At 47.8% G+C, this 12428-nt stretch overlaps 1 protein-coding gene across 1 annotated transcript in view; it reads right to left on the reverse strand.

Moving 5' to 3' along the window:
- LOC125952048 (serine-rich adhesin for platelets-like) overlaps nt 1-11154 on the reverse strand; it is a 38155-nt gene extending 27001 nt beyond the window's left edge. Inside the window, exons 1-3 of the mRNA XM_049681273.1 lie at nt 11095-11154; nt 9559-10117; nt 7685-7723 (exon numbers count right to left, since the gene is read on the reverse strand). Coding sequence (XP_049537230.1) covers nt 7685-7723; nt 9559-10117; nt 11095-11154 — 658 coding nt within the window. The remainder of the gene's footprint in view (nt 1-7684; nt 7724-9558; nt 10118-11094) is intronic.
- Between the last annotated feature and the right edge of the window lie 1274 nt (nt 11155-12428).

Raw genomic sequence — 12428 nt, forward strand, 5'->3', positions numbered from 1 at the left:
CCTTTACACTTACAACAGGTTTCTTGTGGGGTTTAAATATATTTTATGACAGCGAAAATGGTTCCATTCTGCCGCGGTAAATAGATGTGGTTGGTGTGGCCAGAGGTACACTATATCCTCAGACAGAGTCCTATATCCTCCACACGTATAAGGCCTAAGTAAAAGACCAAGTATATATTTCACCGCCGAGATTGCAGAAAGTAGACCATACGCGAAATGGGGACCCCCATTATTCATCCTTTCTGCTTTCCTAACGAACAAATATCCGTTGGCAATTTCTCACCGCACACCGGCCGCCAAAAACGCTGCTACAAAATGGTAGCGTTGTAGCAGATAATGTCAATTCTCGGAGCAGGGTTTAGCACACCCAGCAACTAATCAATCTCGCAGCCCATCATCGCTCTGCGACGGTTGTAAAGTGGTTTTTCTCGTTAAAGGCATTCAACCAGCTAGAAAAGCCACCTGGAAAAGCTCCCTCGCCAGCCGCCCCGAGAGAGGGTATCCCCGAGTGGTGTCGAGAGAGACGCAATTGATTGAAATGAAAGTATGTTTGAGAACCGGGGGTACCGGCCGGCTAAACTTTCCGTGCACTCGTCGATGGAATGTTTACCTTACCGTGGGGCCATCATCATCCGGTGTAACGGCAGGCGGTTTTCCATATTCAGCGAATGCCTTGCAGATAAGCTCAACTCGATACCCCATCCCCACCAGCAACGGCCGGTAACGGTTTGAATGGGAGAGCTTTATTGTTTTTCCTCCACAGCTCCTTTTGTGAAGAGCACGAATTGATTTTCTCGTTTTTCGCCCGGTGTCTCCATCGATTCTCCTTGTCTCATGTTTGGACAGAGCAAAGGAGCAGAGGAGACGGTCCGGACTCCGGGGGTATGTTTGACTTGCATGGTACTATTCCCATGCTCTAGGCCTCTTATCGAAAGCGCCACGCTGCTGCATCCCCGGATCGGTACCGATGTAACTCACCTCACAACGGTCTGTGAGGCTCAGCTGGAAACAAATTAAATTTATGCGATTTGCAGAGGCCACGAAGAAGAAGCTGCTACAAGACAGGGCATTCCAACTCAGCTTGTTACAGCTCACTACCGTTTGATGGGCTGCATACAAAATTCAATTTATGGCTCAGTTGTTCTTAATCCCCACAGCTCTTTCTCTCCGTTCTGAAAAGTGTCATCAAAAGTGATTTTTGGAACATTCCGACATGTTCCTTGGCACGCAAACTATCTATCTGCCTTCGGCCATTAGGGCTCTCGTCCTGATGATCACTCAAACACATTCCAGGAGTGACACACAAAATCCCCTATCTGGCCAAGCCGTACGTACGCCGTTTGGTCGTGTGCGCTGAGGGTGCGTCAAATATTGTGCTCCATATTTCGGATACATAAACTTACCGAAAATATTCAAATCAACCCGGCCCCAACCAACGCCCAGCGCCTCAGTCGGTGCCCAGTCGCTCGGTCGGCATTGGTCGAACGGCTTAGAAAGGAAGGCGAAAAAAAAAATGGTCCACTAAATGGACGCCGGAATCGGCAATTAAAGCTGCGTTTGAACTAGATTCTTGCTCGCGATACCGTCCAACCGTCCATACTAGTGTTCGGTTCGGACTGCGTCGTGTTCGCGTTTGCTGCTCTGCTCCTGGGGGCCAGCTCCCCCGTGGGAAATGAAGAAATGAAAATCAACAGCAACCTCCCACAAATGCTTCAGGTCCAGGTGCCCAAGGAGCAGCTCCCAATGGTACTAATGTGTTTGTTGTGACTACCCGTTTCCGACATCGCTGACCGGTCGGTGGTTTGTGTTTCTTGGCTTGGATCTAACCGCCGGATCGGCCAGGTCGGCCGTTGACCCAGATTGGAGGTGGTCTCAGGTCGGCGGGATTGTGTCACACTTTTCGATAAGACGACACGTGACCCGACGACCGCGATCGGGGTGCGCACAATTGACTCCCTCCCCTCCTTCCGAGCGCCTCTTTCCGTCCTCACTCACTCACCGGCGAGCCACGTCGGTCAGGTCTGCGGTAGCCTCAATTCTCAGATGCTCAGTGCGCGATTACTAGACGCCCGGTAGACTTTGGGGGGGAGTACGGGGCTTTCAGGTCCGTTTCGGGTTTGAAATCACGATTTCCTGTTTGTTCGAGGGTGTGCTGAGCGTCTGGCTGGCATGCCTGGGCGCGGCATGCTAGCAAATTTGGTTCTAATGCTTTTTGGTCGCAGCAAGTGTTAGCAGCAAGTGGAACGGTGCGGTGTGAACACCTCGTGCCCATCATTAACCTCCATAATCGGGTGACTATTCATCTACTACCGTTGACCCGCTTCCATCCCGTGCCGCATAGGCCGACCGGTGAGTCATAGCGAAACGCAGGATAAAGGATTTCCATCCTTTCCGTTTGAACGTTTGAAGATTGTTCGAGAGTGGTCGATACACTTAGCGCCGACAGCATGATGATGGTCAATGGTGGTTCGTCGAAGCTTTCAAAGACGCGTCGAAACAATTTTACCACAAGCATCTCGAGAATGCATTAACACGGCTTGACGATGGTGAAAACATGAACTGTTACTTCTTCCCCGTTTCCCGTGCTCACCGCTCTTGCGCTTACCGAGGACCCGGCGGTCACGTCTTGCCGATAAAAGACCATTACAGTCCATCGAGATGTGGTGGCCCGCGATGATAGATTGGGATGGTTTTGCGCGTGATTTATATCTCATCAGCAATGCGCCGGTGGTCGGACAAATTTGTTGACATAATTAAGTGTGAGCTGAGAGCTGTGCTATGCGGTGCGGTGGTTCTTGTAAATTTCAGGGAGCTTCATTGGTCCCTATTTTCAGTTTTTACATGGCGCCTCCACCGGTTAAGGTATGCACGGGTACGGTTGCAACTAAATGGCCACTTTGCTATTGGTCGCTGTTTACACTGGGGAGGTAGACCATAGTGGACCACATTATCGGGATCGCTGTTTGTAAAACGGATTGGACTGTTTACGCAAATTTCGCTTTCTTCGGTGCGAAGAAAATAACTGCTTGGAAATTTGTTTAACGTTTTGGTGGCAACGTTTGCCTGTTTAACACCGATTAAGCGCTTGGAGCAAGTGCATTCACATCGAATTAATCTCAAATAATTAGGTGTCGAATTAATCTCAAATCAGTAATCAGACCATTTTACAAGAAAACAGTACATAAATAATGTTATCGCTCTGATAAAGAATGCTCAAGCACTTCTAGCAGAAGGTGTGACAAATTGTAAATATTGCCTCTAAAAGTTCATTCTTTATTAATACTATCTATATTGATATCATTACGATCTAACCTTTGGGCTCATTACTAAGTATTGAATATTTCGATGCTCTGCTGATATTGAACCATCATATCACATTCGCACCACCGTCGTCGTCAGCCCACCGGTGATCGATTTGAAATGCTTCGGCGAACAATCGATTAAAAATGTTGCCCACAAATGATCTCCGTGCCCCGTGAAGTAATGGTTTCCCTTGCCCCTCCCCAAACCCGACAACCGGAACCGGTCGGTGGTCGGTCCCCTTGCCAGCAAGTCAATTAAGCCCTTTCATTAGATCGATTGGCCGCGCGGAGTCTTGCTGATGGAGTCGACCGTCGAAGCCGTCGACTGACAAAAGGGGCCTATTTCGTTTCGATAAATCGAACGGCGGAATCCCTTCATTACTATTTTAATATTCCCATTTTCCTCGTCGCCGGTACGTGCCGTTCGGTAAACGGGAAGAGTTTCCCATTTTTAGCCCTTTTCTGCTATTACACCATTGCGTTGCGTCTCGCTTCAGTTCCTTTTTTTCCCCGGTTCTCTCCCGTACATTAACATCCCTTTCACGACCTTGACCTTTTTTTCATGTCCCCTTTTTTATCAGTGTGACGAATCGATGTCAGTGAGGAGCTGGCAAGGAGGCAGAGGTTTATTAAGTTTCTGACCGCCCGATAGGAAACAAGCATGGGGTGTCAATTGATAACGATGGGGTTGTAACCCCCCGGGGGTCAACAAAGGCTTCTTGCTAGGGCTAGGGAAATAGATCCAATGTACTCCCCAGGATGACAGAAATAGTGGATGGTTGTTGGCTGACATTTATGGAATAAAATTGAGTTTCTATTATTAGTAGAACCCACTAGGGTACTAAAGGTCTGCAATCGTTATGGAACCTGATTGCAAATCACATTCCAACATGTTTCCAATCAACCGTTATGTCCCGGTTGATCTTTATGATTGAATTAGCCACATACAATTCGTCATAAAACCACATCTTCTTCTTCTTGAAATTAAAATTCAAATCCAAGTCGTTGTCAGATTGGCGCTCGACTTGCGATTGTTTTTTCAATCAAAACTATTTTCCAATCAAGTCACACAAAACCACACGGATGTCACAGAGCAAACAATGGAAATACCACGTAGCCCACGCTCGGCACATTGTATACTGCCTGCAGAGCATCCCGCCTACGGGAAATACCTGAGACAATCAAAGAAATCATCGAAGAGATGCAGCTCAAAGGTTAGGTCTTTGTTGATACCTTACGCCTACATATTTGTCTGACCTTTGCGCCGCAGCTAGCCGTCCGGTGACAATATTATTGGCATTGAAATACTTCGCTCTACCACAATTGACAGTGCAACAGGGTAAATTACTCATTAGGCAGCATCTAATCGAACAATAGTTGCCTTGATTAGCTAGCGAGCGCAACCGATTTTCCGAGTATTCATGCAGGAAAACTACAACTCAAATTAATGAATCGGTTCTGTCCGTCGGTTAGAAAACGTCTCCAGCCAGCTGGCTTTTCGCTTTATTAACGCTCCGCTCCCGAACCAGTCCAGAAATAGTAGACATCGCGTGTAACCGAAGGTCTCCTAGGGCGCTTGTCACTGCTAGTTACAGTTGGTGTCGTGAGGTGCCATGATGACTGGAAAATGTTCTCGGAAAATTTGTCCACTAATGAGTACACACTCTGCGTCTCGGTAGTACCCACCAAACGGAACATTTGGTTTCCTTCGTTGGATGAGTAACACACACACACATACACACCAAGAAGTGGTTAAGGTTAGCGGCCACACACATGATGGTGTCATCGTGCCGTGGAGTGGTTGGAAAACAGAGCAGCAACACCCGGGCATATCTTTTTCGGCAACCGGCACATACCGGCCCGGTGACTCATGGATTGATCGTCATCGTCAAGCAACAGCAGCAGCAGCAGCGGTTCCGTCGCCACCTCACCGTTGAGCATAAACTGTTGAGCAGATCGAAAAGGAAAAAGGGACAGCAAACCAGACGAATGGTTCGGAATCGGCAGCCAGTATCATAAATATCTCGTGCTTGCGACGCTGACAGTTTATTACTGTCTGTGGTATTTTCGATGCTTGTCCCTTTGCTCCATCATCTTTTCTCCGGCTAGGGTTCTCGCATTTTAGGGAGCTCCCACAAGACGACTCATGTTTCTCGGCGAATGCGTAATTTGTTCCCCGTGGCCAACAGCATTGAGAGCATTTATTTATTTTCCAACCTTCGGCACAGACCCACAGTTGCAACTGTATTCCCTTCTGCTATTCGGACGAAATTCGCATTGTGTTCGTCTGCGAGAGAAGTTGGACCAATATCAACAAGTGAGTTTCTGTGCCGGTCTTAACGTGCCTCAAAATTCGCGAAAAAAAAACCACCCCGCGGAATTGAAGTAGGACACTCGAAGGATACGAAAACAATTCCTTGACCCGGGGTGTTTCTGCAAAAAGTTTCCGTGTTTTTCATAATTGAATTTTCATTCTATGCCCTCTGCGCCACGCCCAACCTTTTCGCCAGTGTTCGCCAGTGTACAAAACGACGGCGGTGTTGGTTGCCAGCTTTGGCACCAACTTCTCAGTTCCCAGCAAGACTTGCAGCGAAACTTGGATTTAAAGAAATTCTTTGCCTCAGGGAGAGCCACTTTTAAACCGTGGCTACAACATTTGTACCACCATCGGCTCTAACACTAGCGAGCTGCTGACGTATGCTGGCGCTTGACGAAATCATCATTAACTATTGAGCAGCAGCTTCTGCACTCATCACGGAAGCAGCGATGCCGTGGTGCAGCTTAGCTATTAGACTCTTCCGTGTTCTCATTCTGAGGCGGATAAAGTTTTCTCGAAGTAGAAGTTTTCACTCACTTTTGCACAAACTTTCAGCGTGTGTACAAAGTAGCGCAGAAGTTCTAACATGCTGAAAAGTGGGGTTCGCTATCACTCTTGGCCATTGTACCCGTTGTAGCCGCAGTACTCTGGCCGCAGTACCGCCGGTCCACGGGACGATAAATTATGAATCGAGCGAGGGAACCAGCTCAGCTGGCTCGTTCGCACCGGGACCAGGAGTCTTGCGCGAGTTTGTTACAAATTGATTGCAAATGGCCGTAGTGTACCTCACATCCCAATCGGCGGGGAGCGTTTTAGTATCGTGTTGCAATCGATGAGCCAAATCGCGAGGATACATCATGTTTACTGCTGCTTGAAGATCCCATTCTCAATTTCTAGCACTTTGTAACGCGATTAGTGTTTACTACGCACACGAACAATGCCGGAGTCGATTTGCACGATCCCGAATATACCCGTTAATTCGATGATGATCTTTTCTTTCCCAAACATCGAATTCCTATTAATACATCGATGTGGGGCTTCGGAAGTTGAAAGAATGCATTTGAAAACGCCTTGTTTCATCGAACAATGGTCGGGAAAATGGTTGCAAATAATCTACAAAATGTTACAAACACAATCAATGTCCCCGACAAATACTTTCGATAAAAATACAAAACAATAGAAGCCAACACGTCATAACAACGGCTTGGATAAACATCATTCGAGGGACCTAATCCGTTTGATCCTTGAAAGGGAAATTACCAAGCCATCCGGCAGCTCAACAGGACGCTCGTTCCACTTCGTTCTGACCGGGAGCAGCAAACCGGAAACCGTAACCACAAAAGAGCGCACTCAGCACCAGGTAATGATGGTAGTAGTAGAGCAATGAACCAACTGGGCGGCAGGCCGGGTAATGCGCGCCACTACCGCAAACCGCGCGTTTCTCCCTCTATTCCGCGAAAATCTGCCAACCCAGATCCGGTAGCTATTCCGATTTGTTTGTTGTTATTATTTCCCGGCAAAGTTATTATGTTCCCAGAGGGTGCTAGTACGGTGCTCCTCTGCCTTGGCGATGATGGCGACCCGTTTGTCGCTGATATGTTTCCCCCGAAGGGAAGGGGAAACAGGACGAGAGCGGTAAAAGGCTTGCAGCAGACTGCAGGGGCAGGATAATTTTCTGCCAGTTGCACGGAAAATTGTGCAGCATGTGTTTGTGTGTGTGTGTGTTTGTATGTGCGGTAGAACCCGAACCCCGCGTTCAGCATTTTCTTCCCGAGTGAGCACGTAAAGGTGAACCCCGGGATTTCTTTGATAGCCCTCAAGTTGAATGACCCGGATTGGTACGGTAAATTTGATGCAGAACCTACCTTAATGCAGGTGCCCTGGTACCCTCCACTGGCCGCTGCGGTTCGAGAAAAAGGAGCTCTGTGGGGCGCAATGTCGCAGGATCTATGCTTTTACTATGCTATGCCGCTGTTGCTGCTCGCCTTTCGCGTAATTGCCCAAGGAAATGTCCTGCCAACAATAATGGGCACTGTTGCAGCATAGCAAAAGGCCCTGAACCTACCTAGCTGCAACTGTGGCTGGCGTATCACGTGTCTGGCATCTTACGCCGAAAGCGTAATGTTATGTGCCCTTGTACCACCGATGATGGCAAGGATAAGCATCTTCCGGTGAAACATGTTGCACAGCACTGCACTGTACACTTCAAATCATATGTTATATGCTTAGCCGGGTCAGTGGCCAGATTTTATTGCGGTGATCGATGTTTTCTCGTACCAATTCACACCTTCTCAAACACAGCTACTCCACAGTGGAGCCACATTGTGCACGACCTAAGATAGTGAGATTACAACACCTGAGCTGAACCCATATCTTAACAGTCGGTGGCCTAACACAGTTCACTGTATTTTCTGGCACGCAGTGTTGAACCACATCGAAACTGCTGTTGTAACACGCTGGAGCTTTCGCTGCCTACCGGCCTCTGCACGCAAGGCGACGACGATGAGGACGACGCTCCGACTGCGATCAGCACTCCAACGATGACCTCGCGAGGTCACCGTCACCAACGTCACCGAAACCGGCACTATGCACACGCGAGACAACAAAGGTACCTGCTCGATGCGATCTAACCAGAAACTGAACCATTACCAGTTAGGCCGGACGAAAACAAACCCCCCCGTATCACTGTTTGTGGCTCGGGTGTCGAACCTCTGGCCCACAGCACCGGGTTGGTTGCCGGTTGATAATGGCTAAGATTGTTCACCAACCAGCCAACCGACGCAGTGGCAGTGAACATCCAACTCCAACGAAAGGCGTAAGCACACTGATCCTGCTGCTGCTGCTGCTGCTGCTGCTGCCGCCGTGAGTAGCTCACTCTTTGTTTGCCAAGCAGCGAGTCATCGAGTGGAACGTCGTTAGCGGAGATGGAGACGCTAGTAGCAGCGGTCATGCTCTTAGTACTACCCCCTAGTACGGTGAGTGCCACGACTATGGGAATACTACTCTTGTAAAGTGGCCAGAGTTATTGCACGGTGTCAACACCGAAAACGAATACAATTGAAAACTAAAAACCACTATCAGAGCGGAAATTCCTGCTGTTGTCAAAAAAAAATGTTGTCAAAAACAATGAAAAATGACCAAAGAAGGGCCTATTTGTGTCTAATGGAGGCGGTCATTTGATCGGTATTGTATATTCTAAATAAATCTTGTAAAATAAAATAAATTTTGGAAAAATCATTTTCCAAAATCGGCTGCAAAATGGCAGAGACATTCAACATTTAAATAGGTCATTTAAATAGGCTCTATACTAATAACAAGCTCAGCGACTTATCAACGTGTGTGTGGAAATGAAAATAGCTTCATTTCGATCTTTTTCAAATACTATGAACCACGAGTCAAATCAAACCCAAAGTAGTTGTTTCCCTTTCAATTTTCTCAGCGAGAATGAACTCCCCAAATTGGGTGCGCGAGTGCCGGAAAATTCGTACCGGCCGGCGTGAGTGCTGGGAGCGATCCATCAGCACGTTCGGATGCATCAGCTGTTTGTTTACAATTTCCACCGTACCATTAACATGGCGCGCCGGTTCAGCAGGGGTGGGGGGGGAGCGCGGCCAGAGCGGCACTGTGTCGGGAAAATTCATCACGACGACGGTGACTAAATGAGAACCTTCCGATAGAAAACACAATTCGCTGGGGATGATGCCCCCTTGCGCGCGCGTGGCACTTGCATGCCAAGTGAACGACGAAAACTCCCGGACTCCCATTGTCGAATGGGAGTGAGGAAAATGGGGTACCCATTATTCACCGTAAATTCAATTTCAAAAACAACACAGACAACAAACCCGGATACTGCCGATCCGGTAGTTCGCTGCACCGCGGTCGGTCAGATACGCGAAGGAGGGGACTAGGAGCCAATGGTGGCCAACGAGAAACACTTACCACGTTGTTGGGCGAGGGCTTGCAGGAGTGTCGGAATGAGAAAATCTCGGTTCCAGATGATGCTCGGCCACGGTACTAGCGGTGTGATGCGATCCTCCTGATCGATCCGTCGTATCGTCGGCCCTTCACCACCACCACCACCGGCACCACACGTGTGCCGGTTCTGTTGTATTTCGAGCAAAAACTTTTCGAAATTACTAATCCGCCGATGCTTTCGATGTTTCCGGCCATGCTTGGTCGCCCTCGATGGATCGTGATGCTGCTGCTGCTGCTGCTGGTGGTGTTTGGATTCTGGCACCGTACCATTTGTCGGCTGCCGGCCACACTCGTGACCATTCTGCTTCCGATGCGCTCTGCTCGATTGTTCTTTGCTGCGTCGATGATTTTCCTTTTTGTTCGATGCCTTATGACCGGTACGCTCCGGCTGTACCTTCACCGGTGCAGCGTCCTTGCCCTTGGTGGTTGCCCGATCCCGAATCTGGGCCAGTTTGGCACCACTCGCCGGTGAAGCAATGCCAAACGGGTGCGCGAAGTAGAACATGCATATCGGAGCCGGACTCTGTGGAAGGAGAAAAATGTTGAGGGAGCAATTTAAAAGCTGCGACTAAGACCTAAATGAAACGGTTGTTTTGTAATTTAAACGATGATCAAATGGAGCATATTGTCAGTGTTGATCTACTGTTATAGCAGCAGCTCTAAGTCTCGACGACAGCGACACTACCATACACACCAACGGCGGAAGACAGCACGTTCTCCAGCAATTAATCTCTCGCCTGAGTGAAATCGAGATGCTGCCGTTGCATGTGTGTGCCATTACCTTCGCGACTCCGTTTATGTTGATGCGGTTGAGTGAAAACACATGGCGTTCGTTTGGAACCGCCCCAGACAGTTAGCTGGGGGATGTGTCCTCACACCTTAATGGATCGAAGCAGAATGCCATGAACGGCATGATTAAGTTACTGCTGCTCTTGTGGTGTCTACAGCAAATAACTCAATATTGGTACGACAAGAGGGTGGCTTGGGTACGAAGGAATCGACCGACAACGCACCGTAATAAGTGGTCGCTTTAATTGACGCGATCGCGATAGCTTTTGTGCGATGGGTCCGAACGGATAAATCGTGAGGAGTGTTCCAGCCAGGGGCCAGTGTTCTTTGTTTCGCGCTCTAGATAACTCCGTAAGCAGACAAACTCCGGTCTGTTTGTGACTGCACATAATATGTTAAATATCTGTCTCCCCACGCCCAGGCTTCGTTTCGGTTCAACTGGAGCAGGCATTCTGTAAGATTCTGCGATCATCTACGTTCAGGTTCATTAAACGCTAATGGGACAGTATGATAAATCTACATAATTGTGATCTATTAATCATGCCAACAACGGACTACGTATTGATGATGACTCCGCAGAATGTTCAAATGAGTTGAGCAACTTATTAGATTTAAGATAATGGTAGATGAGCAATAAAAAGATAAAATCTCTCATTAGACTTCAAACTTATAAAGCACGTTATATAGATCGAGATATTTTGCCATGCTTACCTGTATCAATCGGTACACCGAGGCCGTCGTCGATTTTCCCGCTCCGTTATTGACATTCATATTCTTAATTATTGAAAAGTAACTTCAATGATCGACAACCTCTTCACTTCTTTCAACTCCAGCACTTTCACCAAATTCGCGTTGCCTCTTTCGTATTTCCCACTAAAAGCATCTTCTCATGATTGCCAGCTGCAGCATCGTAATGCAGCGTATTCTCACAACATCTGATTTTAAGACCACTGCTGATCACAACCGTAACACTGCATCTTCACTACAGGTCGTTCAACTTCAAACTTCCGTTGGACTGTCTATCAGCTCACAGCCACTGGCACAGACAACCGCCGAAGGACCCAGTCTCACGGTCATTGGGCTAGTTTTGTTGTTCGTTCGCCTTCCGGATCAACAAATCCTTGCATCACCGTGGTACCGCGCAATAGTGGCAACAAGCTAAACGGGGAAATTCATTCAACATTTTTAAACATTCCAAATTGACACCTCTCCCCCCTTATACCGATCGTTGTGAGGCGAGACCTTGTGAAATCAATGTCAGAGTTTTGTTTTGCCGCACCTCGACTGCACACGAATTGTTGCGCCGCGTGACGTGAGGGGTTGATTTTTACCTGACAAAAGGGGAGTAACACTAGGGCGTGCGAGTCAAGTCTTAACTATACAAAGGCCAGAGCAGTTTAATGAGCATACCTCCTAGAGAATAACGTCCAGGGTGGACACATTTTAATTTAATGTAATTAGGTAGCTATAAAAAACTTTGACTTAAAAAAAATTAAAATTATTATGCTCTTAAGACAATGGATTCTTGGTCCAATGGAACAACGGGCGTATAGTGTAATTACTCTTCCTGCGTCCATTATCAAATCTAGGTTAACAATGGGAACATCAAAGTAAACAAACTCTCTTCCGGTTACCAACACGCATCGTCGCTAGGTAAGCGGCGCCTGATGTACATCTACAGTGGAGGGGGGAGTTGTAAATTCTTTTCCACCAAGGCGCTGCTGGCATCCAGACGACGTGTCCTTCCGGACCGTCCGGTATGTGAATAGCAGGAAAGAGCAGCAAACAACAACAACAACAACAAAATTAATATCATTAGTGAAAGTAGAGCATCACCATGGTTAGAGGCGATGTTTACTATTAAAAACTCGGCGACGAAGCATACAGTCGCCGCTCACTCCAGTCTGTGTGTTTGTCGCTTCAGGCAAGGTGCGAACTTACTAGGCACCGAAGTGATCCTTGTGCTGCATTTTCATCATAAAATAACTATCTCAAGTTTAACCATCTTTTCTTGTTCATGCGTCTGCTGTGATACATATGATCTG

Source organism: Anopheles darlingi, chromosome 2, assembly GCF_943734745.1.
Source record: "Anopheles darlingi chromosome 2, idAnoDarlMG_H_01, whole genome shotgun sequence".
Lineage (NCBI taxonomy): Eukaryota > Metazoa > Arthropoda > Insecta > Diptera > Culicidae > Anopheles > Anopheles darlingi.